General features: G+C 33.6%; 2 protein-coding genes across 2 annotated transcripts; one reads left to right on the top strand and one right to left on the bottom strand.

Annotated features, from left to right (window-relative positions):
• The first annotated feature begins 1,936 nt into the window (after positions 1-1,936).
• Top3alpha (topoisomerase 3-alpha) lies at positions 1,937-9,740 on the top strand. The gene is made up of 9 exons (XM_065499858.1): positions 1,937-2,230; positions 2,297-2,930; positions 2,993-3,308; positions 3,362-3,501; positions 3,649-4,956; positions 7,917-8,508; positions 8,569-9,326; positions 9,397-9,465; positions 9,530-9,740. Exons 1-9 carry the CDS (start codon positions 2,075-2,077, stop codon positions 9,631-9,633), a joined length of 4,077 nt encoding a protein of 1,358 aa, XP_065355930.1. The 5' UTR covers positions 1,937-2,074; the 3' UTR covers positions 9,634-9,740.
• A 365-nt stretch (positions 9,741-10,105) lies between these two features.
• On the bottom strand, positions 10,106-14,122 carry TM9SF4 (transmembrane 9 superfamily protein member 4). The gene is made up of 10 exons (XM_065499814.1): positions 13,967-14,122; positions 13,754-13,790; positions 13,184-13,697; positions 12,842-13,119; positions 12,583-12,786; positions 12,334-12,523; positions 12,052-12,279; positions 11,793-11,976; positions 10,702-10,840; positions 10,106-10,598 (listed from the first exon to the last, which is right to left on the bottom strand). The coding sequence occupies exons 1-10, from the start codon at positions 13,970-13,972 to the stop codon at positions 10,498-10,500; spliced, it is 1,881 nt and encodes a 626-aa protein (XP_065355886.1). The 5' UTR covers positions 13,973-14,122; the 3' UTR covers positions 10,106-10,497.
• Positions 14,123-14,566: the final 444 nt, after the last annotated feature.

Below are 14,566 nucleotides of genomic sequence, written 5' to 3' on the forward strand. Positions count from 1 at the left end.
ATAAATGTCAATATTCAAATTTAACTGGTTTAAATCAGTTCCGGAGTTACATAACTGATCGTATACATACTGAAGGTAAGCGTCAATATATAATAGTCATTGATAAATTTCATATCCAATAAAGATTTTTCCTTTATTTTGTTTTCAAAAATAAACTGTATATAACTTATGCATAACCTACCCCTTTTCAGACAACGATGCAAGTTTCTTACTGGAGGATGAAGCTTTACAGCTTCGGCAAACTAAAATAAAATATAGAAAGAACTTCTCATTATAATAAAGTGACAATACACATGTTTGGTTATAATTAACAGAATAAAATGAACGAAAACAAGTAAGATTGTTATAATCGGCTGTGCCTAAACTATATACCCTCACCAAGTTTTAAAAAATATAAAAAAATTTTTCAAAGAATTATTTTTTGGTGGTATAAAAATGTTGGTCATAAAAGTCTTGAGGAAAAAAACTTTTGGTAAAAAAATATTTTGTGAATTTAAGTAAATAAGCACTCAATCATGAAAATATTCCATTTTGAACATCTCAGTGGGGAAAATGAAAAAAAAAGTGGAAATAAATATTAAACTTCTAAACCAATAATCCGATTTTAATAAAATTCTCCACGACTATAGCTGAGTTTAAGTTTTGAATTTGGACTTCAAAGACTCAAGCCCCAAAATCGGTTATATGAAAAATTAAAAATGATGCCAAATTTTTGTTCTCGATCCGATTTGAAAGCTTTTTAAATATGTAGCATCTACAAGAAGAGAGCTACAAAAAACATTGCTACAACTATATTTTATCTCTTATAGTTAACGAGATATTCACATTTAAAAAAATCAGCTACTATTTTTTATTACAATATTTTTGAAAAAAGTCTATTTAATTCTTAAAAATTGTATACATTTTTGAAAAGAAGTCACGATTTCTCCTGCACATTGATATATAATTAGGGTCGTATGTCATAAAATTTCAAATTTGAGTCAGCTGATAAAAGAAAAAAACAATTATAAATATTTTTAATAAAAAATAACAAAAACAAGTGAAACAAGTAAGATAGCTATATTCTATATCCCGAATCTTGTATATCCTTCACCAAATTATAATTTAAAATAAAAATTATAAATCGTCCCCTTAATAAAACATCATTTTTTTTTTGCCATTTCGAAATAATTGAGTTTAAAATGTTTAGTGTTAGTAGACATCTAGAACAAAAGTAATATTTCAATTGATCTTTTGAACCACTTTGTGGAAGTAGAATTTCACCAAATTTTGACTACATATAGAATCAGTTATGTAGATTCTTATTTTTTATTTATTTAATTCGCCAATGAAATTACAATTTCTTACAGGCTAGCATAATTCTTAAATCTTAATTAAAATCTATATTATGCAATACAAAAATAATGGTGAATATGCTTATACACTATTGTTTTATTGAGGGGACGAAATAGTTTTAAGCAAAGTATAACGTTTTAAGTATATAAAATTTAAAAAAAAAAATCTTTAATTTTCATTTCAAAATTTTTAATGCCAAAATTTAAAAAAAAAAAAAAAAAAAAAAATTTATAATAAAATTTTTTTTGAATAATAAATTTTCGGTAGGAAAAGATTAGATAATTTTAAGGATAACTGGGGATTATAACAAAACATGTGGCAGCATTTTTTTTATAGAGCATCACCCAGTTCAGACGATGATTTTGACGCCGCAGTTTTTCAACGTCTATTTTTGTTGTCAAACGCTGTAGAGAAACATGAGGCATGAGGGCTAAACAATAAGACTTGATTTATGTTTTTCTTCTTGTTACCAAATTCTGTCAGTCGGCTAAAACTAATTATGAAATAAAAAAGTTATATCAAAAGTACAAATTTATTGCAGTTTTTAGTTTTTTTCAAACCGACTTAAGATAAACTATTTTTAAAGTCGTTGGATTTTAAAATTGATCGGCGGCTAGACTCAGCTGTTTTACAGACGTTCGGCGCAGAACTCTGAAAGTAAGCTAAAAAAAAATATTTGTTTGGCGGAAATATTTTAAATTTTGTGCAAAATTAGCGCTATAATCCTGTGTAAATATAAATGCTTAAGATATTAAAATGCTGCAATTTCTATTTGCCAAAAAGACACTTTGCTAAAAAGGAAATTAACATTGAAATGAAATACCTAAATGTGGCGGAGAAAAACGATGCTGCTAAGACAATTGCTGGTCAATTGTCCAATGGAACGGCTAGAAGAGTAAGTTTGCAATTACAAACTGATATTGGAATTAGTAATTTAACGAAAGTATTAATATTTCATTAGCGTGAAGGCCTCTCGGTGTATAACAAAATTTATGAATTTGAAGCAACAGTGCTGGGTAAAAAAAGTAAAATGGTCATGACCTCGGTGTCTGGTCATTTGTTGACATTCGAATTTCTGAGCTCTTATCGTAATTGGAATAATGTCGATCCTCAGAGTCTGTTCGATGCACCCGTACGCAAAGCTTGTAGTGAAAATTTTGCAGCAATTAAGCGCACTCTGGAACGTGAAGTACGCAGTTGTCAAGGTTTAATTGTATGGACAGATTGTGATCGTGAAGGCGAGAATATTGGCTTTGAGATTATAGATGTATGCCGTGCCATAAAACCTAATATACCAGTATATAGAGCGATTTTCTCAGAAATTACTGGGACGTCGGTTAAAAGAGCCTTACTTAATCTAACACAGCCGGATAAACGACAAAGTGATGCCGTAGATGTGCGTTCGGAATTGGATTTAAGGACTGGTGCAGCTATAACGCGTTTACAAACGATGCGTTTACAAAGATTATTTCCAGAGAAAATTTCCAATAAATTGATTTCCTATGGCAGTTGCCAAATACCCACATTGGGTTTTGTTGCAGAACGCTACAAGGAAATTGAAGCATTTGTTTCGGAGCCGTTTTGGAAGATTAAAGGTAAGTTTTAATGTGATCAAAATCTTCTTGTCACTTGATGAATTCCCGTCTTAATTTTTTAGTTATTCATACTATTGAGGATTTAACGGTTGAATTTCTTTGGGCTCGCAATCGACTCTTCGACAAACAAGCCTGTGAAGACTATTATCTTCTTGTTATAGCAAATCCCATAGCCAACGTGGAAAGTGTTACGGTGAAGCCTAAAAGCAAATGGCGGCCCACACCTTTGGACACGGTGGAATTGGAAAAGTTAGGTTCACGCAAATTGAAATTATCCGCCAAAGAAGTTATGACTATAGCCGAAAAATTGTATACCAAGGGTATTATAAGCTATCCGCGCACGGAAACAAATATGTTTTCTAAGGAAATTGATTTAAAGTATGTAATAAGAATTTTGAGAGAATGTTTCAAAAATTGCTTAAACTTTGTAGATCCCTTGTTGAACAACACACGGGTCATGGAGTTTGGGGTTCATTTGCTCAACGTGTGGCCGAATGGGGTCCAAATCCTAGAAATGGCAATAAATCCGATCAGGCGCATCCTCCGATACATCCCACCAAAATGGTGCCTAGTAAGTGTGTCAAATCTAATTTTCACCCAACAAATTATTTTCAATCGGTGAAGAGTATATGATATTCGGCACACCCGAATAGCACTTTTACTTGTTTTATTTTTTTATATTTGATACCAACATAATTGTTTAAACTTTTATTCCCAGATTTAGATGGCAACGAGGGTCGTGTTTATGAATTAATTTGTCGTCATTTCTTGGCCTGCGTTAGCAAAGATGCAGTTGGCTCCGAGACAATTGTGACAATAACAATCGAAGGCGAAAAATTCTCCGCTACGGGTTTGGTGATTTATGAACGCAACTACCTAGACGTTTATATCTACGATAAATGGAATGCCAAACAAATTCATAAATACGAACAGGGCCAACGATTTGAACCGACAGAAATAACAATGCCTGAAGGAAATACCACCGCACCGCCATTATTAACCGAAGCTGATTTAATAGGACTCATGGAAAAACATGGTATTGGTACAGATGCTACTCATGCGGAACACATTAACACCATTAAAGAAAGAGGCTATATAGGTGTGGTGGACAAGGGCGGCCTAGTGCCAGGTGTTATAGGCATGGGCCTATACGAGGGTTACGATGCTATGGAATTGACCTTGGCTAAGCCCAAGTTAAGAGCTGAATTCGAGCAAGATCTAAAAAGAATTTGTTTGGGTGAAAAGGAGCCCAAGTCCGTATTGCGTGAACAAATTTTAAAATATAAAGAAGCATACAGCCAAATTATGGATAAAATTAGCTCTTTGGATGAAAAAATGTCCCAACGTATAATAGAGACACCAGCCCAGCAAAACAACTCCTCTAATAGCACTAATAACACTTCAAATGGCCGCCATGGTGCTGCAGAAAATCAGAATCGTTTGCAGGAACTATTCAAATGCCCCAAATGTTCAATAGCCCCAATGGCTTTAAAATCCAAAAAGAATCAAACCGGGTTTCTTATAGGTTGTCTAAATTTCCCCGATTGCAAAAATTGCATTTGGTGGCCGGATGAATGTAAAGAGCCCAATGTTTTAGATGAAACCTGCAATAGATGTGGTACGGAGATGAAATTGATAAAATTTAAATTCTCAAATCCCTATCACAAGGCCATGTTTAATGCTCCCTCCGGTTGGTATAAAATCTGTCTGCGCTGTGATGAACAATTTCGTAATATATTCAATATAAATCTGGACAGTGTTAAGAGGGTTGGTGCCATTGTCGCCGACATTTCATCCATACCCATTAATTATGGTATAACACAGCCAGCGGCTGGCGCTACCAACAATACGGGCAGCAATAGACCCAAGAGTACGGCAACTAAAACAAAGAAATCAAATGATACTGGCGGAGAAACGGAAACTAAAGCAAAGAAAACACGTAAACCTTCCACAAAAGCAGCTACTACAAGTACAAATCAAAATAAAAAGACTGTAAGCTCAAGTATACGTTCTTATTTTACAGCAGGTAAGTTTAAAACTTATTTTTAAAGAAGGTTTGTAATATTGCATATACAAACATTTTTATATCCATATTGACCATTTATCAAGCATTATGTTCACAAGATTGAATGTCTCATAACACGGGACATAATTGAAAAGAATAAGAAACTATCTGTAACGGCCAGTTATAATTTAACTGTTTGTTAATATACATTTTTGAAATTTTGATTTGTATTAATACAAAGTATTGTAGTGGAAAACACATTTAAAGGAAGAGTACAGCCAAACTAGATTTCCTAATTTCCCGGGAAGAAATAAAAAACTTTTAATTCCCTGGAAATTTTTAATGCTAAATTAAACCAAAAAACTAATAATTTTGTTGTTAAATATGAAAAACATGCAGAATTCGTTTCGAAAGAGACATTTTTCAAATGTAAAATGTATGTAGATAGATTGATTTTAAGAGGTGTTTATTATAGAAGTACACTTCCAATCGGAGACCCATAGGATCCATTCTGATACCCTAAATAAATATAACACGGTGTGAACTTAAAGTGAAGAGATGAAATGAAATTGGAGAGAAAAAGAAAGAAGTCGTCAGGTGCCATAAAAATAATTAAAGTGAAAACCCCAGTCGAAAGAAAGATAAGAAAGAAGAAGCACAGAATATAAAAATAGAATGGGAATCACATAGTCCCGTTACCTAAAAAGAGCCGGCCTATTCCCCTGATAAGTCCTAATATATTCCCTAGATAATATTGAGTTATATACCCCAGTTCATCATGGAAACTTTCCTCTAGCCATTTTTGCCTGAGAACCTGTAGTCTAGGACAGTTACACAGAAATCGATTTTTTTTTCTTTTGCTGAAAATTGTACGGTTATTTCATATTTTGTCAGCTGTCAACTGAGAACAAAGAAATCTATGGATATTTTTTGGTATTCTCACAATTGCGGGTTATCCCACTTCGATTCCAGTAAGTCCCTATTCGGATATCTTCATTAAAAACAAGAGTGATAATGGTACTCCACCAGTTCATATGTCGACTTATAAATGGTACTCCACCAGTATCGATGAGTTTATAAGGTCTCAACCAGGGTTGATCCAAATTAAAAGACAGATGGTTGGTGTAAACAAGAACAGGAATTTCACATGCCCGATGCATGGGAAATTTGTCGAGTGATCTTACTTGTCAAAACTGTTAAACAGAGCGACCCAGAAAGACTCTGCCTTTCGCGAAGACGAAACAACAGGTTTAATGACTTTTAATACCGCATCTAGTATACATTTTATCTGTACGTAACCTTAATTTTTCACAAACGATGACAACGAAATGGAAAATGGGCCAAGTTATCCCGTCATTAAAACCCGGGGAATTCGCAATCTATTTCTCTCCTGTCACCCGTAACGAAGACACTCGAAGTTATTCTCCTCCCACAGTTGAGAAGTCAACTACCAGCAGCTCCTCGCCAGCATGGATTCCGTACGATCGACAGCATTTTCTGTCATAGTCACTCGGATCGCACAGGGCTTAAATCAGCAGAGGCCTTGTGAACGGTCTATCCTAGTTGCACTTGAACTGTTAGTCACGCCAGACTTTTCCACGATCCTGCATACTACAATGTCCAACAAAACGAAGAGTTGAATAGTGATTTATCTGAGTGACAGGCAGTCGTCCTTGGAGTTTAGAGGTGAGAGGCCACAACGTTGATGACCTTTGGGGTAGGGTGAATGGTTATCTCAACGAAATACAAAATGTTTTTACTGCACGTAACCTGCAGTTATCACCAACGAACTCAACACTCTTCACCACCTGGACGACGGAGGTAAAATTCAATTTAGACATGGTCGAAGATCTTGGGTATCACTTTTGATAACCTTTTTACCTTCTCTGCACATGACACTTCAATGACGAACAAATTGCGAAATTGGACCAAGGTCCTGCCGACAGTACTTGGTATATGGATAAAGAAACCTTGCTAGCTACATACAAGACGATTGGTCGGTCAGTGGTCAACTACGCTGCTCCAGTGTTGTCACCTTCGTTGAGTGATACCCAGTGGAGAAATATTCAAAGCTATCAACATGCAGCCTTAAGGACCGTCACAGGATGTCTTCAAATAACAGCCGAACACCATATTCAAGGAACACAACGTCATATTGACGCAACATGGGAAATATAAACAAAGTCTTCGCCAGCACCAATTGAAATATGGATTTATAAACCTCGTAAGCTATTTACAAAACGATTGATTGTTCAGTGGTCAATTAAGCATGTTGATAACCAGTAGAGAAATATTCAAAGCAGTCAAAATGCAGCCTTACGCAACGTCACTGGCTGCCTTCAAAAAACGTTCTAACACTTCATAAGAAAAAATAGGTTCTACCGATCAGGGAACAAAGCGTCATATTAAAGCAAAAGTTCTCTCTGATATGTGCAGAAGTTTTATCGTATTCGTTGATTGATAATCAGAATTAAAGGTTCCACCGGTCAGGGAATGTCTGGGAGTCATAGAAAATTCGACTTCAAATAGTTGTAGATTACCCCGAGACATGCAGAGGTATGTACAGAATATATTTGATCGCAATGAAGATTCTACGCTTCAACCTGTTACTCCAGTTCTCGCATATATTTACCAGTCCTGTCAACTCTACTTAGACCAAGTACTGCGTTAGGATTCATATTGGGTACTATCAAATTGGCAGAAGTTTAAGTAATTTACACCCCTTCTAATCTAATATATATCAATAAACCAGTATTGGGTACGATAACATAGGCAGAAGTTTAGGTAATTTACTAAAAAAAATAATTATAATTTAAATATTCTTAAAAAATTTAAGAAATTCAAATTTTACAAACAACAATTAGGGTGAAAATGGTGGGTTTCTACTTAATATTTTGTTAATACTTTGAAGCTGTGGCTGGCACAAACCGATCTGTCCACAATACTAAATGTATGATTGCTGAGATTTACCTCTCTTCTAGCTCCTCAACAAACTGCCGACGAAATTGCCGCCTCCGAATTGCAAGACATGCCAATTGATGCCTTTTTCGATAGTAATGATGGATTCGATGATCTTTTACTATCGGCCGAAGCTAATATACCGTCCAGCCGAGCGATTCCAACTACTACGACAACAACAACAACATCGCAAACACGACAAGAAACCGTATTAAGCGATGATTTAGCAGCTGCATTTAATGATGACGATGATGATTTATTTGCTGATTTTCAATGGGGTTCTGGAAATAAAAACTCCAATGAACAGAATACTCGTACATTAAATAACCCAACAACGTTATCGTCCGCTTCGACTAGAGGCAATGCACTTATAGATACGAGTTTTAGCGAGTGGCTGCAGGATGAAAATGACCCTGATGAAGATGCCTATGTATGGGGTAGTGCTGCCAAAAATGCTAGACTTTCTGAAACTGGACCAGCTGCTAAAAAACCAAAATTACAAAATTCAGCAACAACAAGTGAAGATAATTTTTCCTGGGGTTCAACTAGTCGCATGAATATAGAAGAAACTAACGTTGATGTTAAATGCACAGGATGCCATCAGCCAGCTAAAGAGTATGAAAATAATTTGTATGGGGTTTCTTGAAATATATTTTGTGTGTGTGTGTCTTTCAGGTTATCGGTTAAAAAGGATGGCCCTAATAAGGGTAGAATGTTTTTTGTATGTTCTAAGAGTAATCCTTGTAAGTTTTTCCAGTGGTCAGATGAAATTGAACAAAACCAGCAAACTAATACACAAAGCAGAGCTGATACTAACACTTTCAACCACACCAGCAATTGGGGTTCTAGTACTAATAGTAGGGCAAACACTACCAGCTCTAGCAGGGATAGGGAAGCTGACACTACCAACGCTAGCACCAGCAATTGGGGTTCTAGTGGCAGTAGTAGGCCAAGCACTGCTAGTACTAGCAATAATTGGGGCTCTAGAGATGCGGACATACCAGATAATAATGAACAAATTAATTGTAATTGCAATAAACCTGCCAGTAGCTTAACCGTGCGAAAAGAAGGTCCTAATAAGGGACGAGATTTTTATGCTTGTGCAAATCGTGACAAATCCTGCGGTTTCTTTCAATGGGCCTATCAAACCGAAAGTGCTGAACAATCTAGGTTTGATACTACTACCACCAGCAGCAGTAGCATTAGGGGTTCTAGTAGTAATAGTAGGGCTAATACTGCAAATAGCACTAGTAGTTGGGGTTCTAGAGACACGGATGTACCCGACAATGCCGAACAGGTTAATTGTAATTGCAGTAAACCGGCCAATAGCTTGACTGTACGAAAAGATGGCCCCAACAAAGGAAGAGGATTTTATGCCTGTGCTAATCGTGACAAATCTTGTGGTTTCTTTCAATGGGCCGATCAACCTGAAGGTATGAGTTATAAAGCTTATAGATTTTTTTAAACTACCATACATTTTATATGTATAAAAACCTATTGCAGATGACAGTCAACGTTCTTGGGGCAGCAGTTCATCAGCATCAGCCAGCAGCAATTTTAAACCAGTAGCAAGTAAGTTATTTGGTTTATTGTTTTTGTAATTATTTTTAAATTGCTTTTTTTATGATAAAAAAAGATTCTTCAGCAGCTAACGCTCCAAAAGGCCGAAAATGTGGTTTGTGTCGCCAGGAGGGACATACGCGTCAAAAATGTCCTCGCAAAGGAGAATTTGAATTTTAAGTTTATTTGTTTTTACTGTATGTATTTGTAAACATATCTTTTGAATTATGTTCTGTTTGTAAAAAAGAAAAGTTAATAAAATTACATATAAGTTTTGTTATATGAAATACTTTAGATCTTTGACTTTGTGATAGAATCAAAAATAAACTTTTTGTAACCCGCCCGTCTAATCGATCTTAAAATAACTTAGAAGCATTTTTTCCGAATTTTTCATTAAATCTTTTTTACACATTAAAACCACCACTTTCAATTATGTTACAAATTTATATATTTGTTGTTATTTTTATACATCTTTTTTGTTGGTTTGTTTTACATTTTTCATCTTAACTTAGCATATATAGAGATGACCTATGATTAATGTGTTACAAACTAAGACAAAAAGCCAATTTCAATGTTAATTTAGCTCTTAAGTTTAATATTGAGAATTTTCTTATTTTTTTTTTCTTTATATAAATAAAACAAACAGGATAGCAAGAATAGGAAGAAAAAATATTAGAATAGTAAAATTATATTAAATAATAATAATAAAATAACTATAGTTAAACAATTAATTAAAGTAATTGGTTTACCTAAAAATATATGTTGTATGTATAAATTTAAATGAGTTTTAATTAAGAACTCAACTCAAAATATCATTAAAAAAAAATAATAAAAATATTTCTTTTGTTTAAATATTAAAGAAAATAAGGGATAAAACGTACATTTTAGAAGAGATATAAAATACACGATTTTATATATGTATGAATATTCAATTGCATTTGGATTGATTTTTTTTGTTGTTAATTTTTGGTTACATAGAATACCGAAGAAGTGTGTAGTAGTTAGATGATGTTGGCGGGTTGTATGATGAATGAAATAATGAAATCAATCAATTTTAACAGCGCTATAGATTTTGCGTATAAAACTATAGGCGGCAAAGAAACCAATTGTGCCTGTCAAGAGCCAAAATGTTAAAACCATAAGACCTAGAGGGAGTAAACAAATATATTTGAGAAAAGTATAGTTGAGATATATTATATAAAGGTTTCTTTTTGAAAAACACTGAAAAACTTTTGTTGTATAACTTACTTGTGTATCCAAAGTACAATAGTGTGGGTATAAATTCGGTAATTTCAAGTTTCGTAAAGAAATAAAATATACTATAAAACAGCACATAAACAGCGGAACCTCCTGAAACTATAAAACTACGCCACCACCAACGATAATCCTGGGAGAAAAAAAATTTTGTATAAGATTCGAATGAGATTTGTGTTCTTAATTGCTGTAATATTACAACACTACAACATAGTAAACGTTAAGTGTTCGAAAAGCCATTTTAGGAATTAAAAAATGTTGCGTATAACATATATGTACAGTATAACAGTGTTTTCAATAGAAAAATCTGTGAATAACAATTTTTCTATAGAAAAAAATTTCGTATAACCGTTTTACTATAGAAAAAATTGCGTATAACAGGTTTTCCTATAGAAAAAAATGTGTATAACAGGTTTTCCTATAGAAAAATTTGTGTAGACCACGTTTTTCTTTAGAACATTTGTGTATAACATTTTTTTCATAGACAAATGTGAGTATAACAGTTTTTTCTATAGAAATATTTGTGTATAAACGTTTTTTCTATAGACAAATTTATGTATAACAATATTTTATATAGAAAAATCTGTGTATATCTTTTTTTTCCTTAGAAACAATTTTGTATAAAATTATTTTCTATAGAAAAATTTGTGTATAATGGTATTTTCTTTAGAACAATTTGCGAATAATTTTTTTTCTATAGAAGCACGTTTGTATAACATTTTTTCTATAGAAAAATGTGTGTATAACAGTTTTTTCTATAAAAAAAATTGTTTATAACAGTCCTATCTATAGAAAAAAAATGTGTATAACTATTTTTTCTACAGAAACAATTGTGTATAACACTTTGTTCTGTAGAAAAACATGTGTACAACAGTTTTTTTATAGTAACTGTACGTTAGTCTAAAAAAAAAACTGCTATACAAGATTTTTTTCTATTGAGAAAATTGTATATAACAGTTTTTCTATAAAAATTGTGTATTTCTATTAAAAAGTTCTGTATAACAGTTTTTCTATAGGAAAATATGTGTATAACAGTTGTTCAGTCTTATGTCACCAAATCGGGCACCTAAATCAATCAAACTTACCTCGCCACACAATTGAAAGTATGTCATGACTATGGAAATTTGGGCACAGCTCACTACCAGTATACAAAATACCAAAAATAGAAAACCAAATAAGTAGTAAAATTGATTCTGCCAAATGGCAGTGAAAACAAAAAATAGTTCTATAAATACAGCACCAAATGGTAAAATACCAGCCATTAGAGTACTGCAATAAGAAAAATAAAACCAAAAAATATTTAGTTAACTTCGAAATAATTCCTTAAAACTATGAGCTTCTTACCTTAGAATTGCATTCATATACCAATGCTGTGTTGGTACTTGTCTTGGTATCATATTTGTGCGTACAGGATGCTGATATGGCTGCTTGCGATAACCAAAATAGTAGCCCAAATAAACTAAAGGCACTGAAATGCCAAACCATAATAAAATTAATGAGATCATGGTCTTAAAAGGCACAGCACCACTTGATTCTTTGTCCCATATAAAGAAGTTCAAGAAAAAGCCAGTTCTGCAAATAAAAATCAATTATTGATTGCCTGAATTTTGATTTAATTTTACTCACCCAAAAACAATGCTGGGATACAAAGTTGCTGTTAAAAATGCAGATTTTTTCCATTCACGTCCTTTCATGGTTTTATACAGACGAGCGGCAAAGTAACCAGCAATGATGCCCATAAATACATACATAAAAATGCCAGAAGTCATGAGAGCACCACGAGATGAAGGTGACAACATGCCCAACATTGCAAAGACTAAAATGGAATAAAGGATTTTATAACAAAATACATATATGACAATTCAAGTTGCTTACATATTGTTATTAAAGCCATAAAAAATATTTGTATGCCACTGCCAATAACAGCTGAAAAGAAGCGGGTATTTTTTGGTGGACGGAATACATCACCATGTACCAATTTCCAACCAGTCTCTTCCAAAGTATCTTCAATATTATCATCGGTATTATAACGAGCAATGTCACGACGCAGAGTTCGTATCATAATCATAGTTAAAATTCCTAAAAAAAAATAAAGTTAATAAATAAAATACTAAAACCAGCTTAATAATCTTACCCGATAAGAAGAAAACCACTACCAACGAATTGATGATACTAAACCAATGTATTTGTACATCTTTCATGCCCAAATAGATGTCCCAACGTGAGGCCCAACTCACTTTGGACTCCTTCCATTCTACGGAATACGTAAAGTACAGCTGAGTATTTGAATTGGCATTAACCAGTTGAGGGCGGGCATTATCGGGGAAATTGCAATTGTCTCCCTCAAATTTAATATCTTTGTAATTAACCGAAGCTGTTTCTACTTCAAAGCCCACTACACGATATTTATCTCTAAACAAACAATACAAATTTATAAATATTTTAAACAGAAAAACACAGAATCAACTCCACTTACTTTGTGTGCATGTGATATGATAAAATGAATTTCAAATGATTGTTTATATACACATTATCACCATCAACTTGACCCAACCGATAACCATGTTCATACGTCACTTCATTGGGATTATTAAGATTGACAATGCGCGTTGCCACCGGCAAGTTATCTACCAATAAATGCACAAAATACTCATGTTTTATACGTTCGGCCACCATGGCCGATTGCGGCTGCTCCCAATTCAACGGGGTATTGTCCTTTTTGTTGCACAGCAATTTACAATTGATATTAACCGCCATTTGTACTTCATAGGGGGTATTAACAATACGATCGCCCCTCAAGACCTCACCGAGGTTTTCAGATTTGTAGATTAAAGTGCCATTTTTGGGCAAACAAAATTGCAGTGAATAGTACTGATAAGGTAGTTGAGTACGACTGCTTGTCATTTTTACGGCCTTAACATCTATTTTCTGTCCTTTGACAAATTCTACCGGCGCCACTCCGGGTACATAAAAGCAATGAGTCCCACACACTAAAATCACACACATCATTAATCTTCGTTCTAAAACAATAAAACTTTTCACTTACCCAACGCCAGCAGGATGGCAATCGCCAGCGTGTAGTACTGTAAATTTAAAGAGGAAAACATATTTGAGTTTATTATTAGTCATCTCTTATCCAGAGTTTTTTTCATGTACAAAAAAAAATCAGCTTGCGTGGCGGAGTATTCCTTTCACGACATTTCCTTTATTATACAAAGGATTTTTAAAGCATACACATTCGCTGGTAAAATAAACATACCTGCATTGTTGTTGCTGCTAAATTTAACTATTAATTGTTTTATATTTAAAGTTATATTGATAAAAATTATGTTAAAATATACTAGCTGAAAATATGTAGTTTCTTTTCTGTCACAGTTCGCAAAATTTTTTCTTCGCATGTCCGTCTGTGGACATAATTGATGAAAAACGTAGTGTCAGAACATACCTTTTAAGCAACTGTGTGCGTTGTTTTGAACATGTGTTGAGTGTTACCATTTCAATATTGAAAGGGAAAGTATGCCAACATGTTTTTCTCAGCCAAAGAATATGTAGTATAGAAAACTTTGGTGTAAATAGATCGATTTCATGAAAATGAGAAGTTACTTTTTAAATCGCCGTGAACAAAACAAGATTTTTAACAATACTTTTTCATGTTTTTGTAAATCAACCGCATGGTAAACAACTTTTTTTTTTATTGTTAGCACGTGCGTGTAAAAACATAACAATAAATGTAAATAAAAAATAACAAATATATGGGTACGTTTGAGGCTTTACCAACACGATAGTTATAGACGAAATTTATTTTTTTTAACGACAATGAATAGTACAATACCTCAGGACCCTAATTTATTGTTAGTCA

The sequence above is a fragment of the Calliphora vicina genome, chromosome 2 (assembly GCF_958450345.1).
Source record: "Calliphora vicina chromosome 2, idCalVici1.1, whole genome shotgun sequence".
In the NCBI taxonomy this organism is placed as follows: domain Eukaryota; kingdom Metazoa; phylum Arthropoda; class Insecta; order Diptera; family Calliphoridae; genus Calliphora; species Calliphora vicina.

Excerpts from the sequence above, each read along its gene's own strand:
- Top3alpha (XM_065499858.1), top strand. The coding sequence starts at position 2,075 with ATGCTTAAGATATTAAAATGCTGCAATTTCTATTTGCCAAAAAGACAC. Across the intron at positions 2,231-2,296 it reads CCAATGGAACGGCTAGAAGA|CGTGAAGGCCTCTCGGTGTA; the intron begins GTAAGTTTGCAA and ends ATATTTCATTAG. Across the intron at positions 2,931-2,992 it reads GCCGTTTTGGAAGATTAAAG|TTATTCATACTATTGAGGAT; the intron begins GTAAGTTTTAAT and ends TTAATTTTTTAG.
- TM9SF4 (XM_065499814.1), bottom strand. Across the intron at positions 11,977-12,051 it reads TATATGAATGCAATTCTAAG|TACTCTAATGGCTGGTATTT; the intron begins GTAAGAAGCTCA and ends TTCTTATTGCAG. Across the intron at positions 10,841-11,792 it reads ACTTTCAATTGTGTGGCGAG|GATTATCGTTGGTGGTGGCG; the intron begins GTAAGTTTGATT and ends TTTTTCTCCCAG.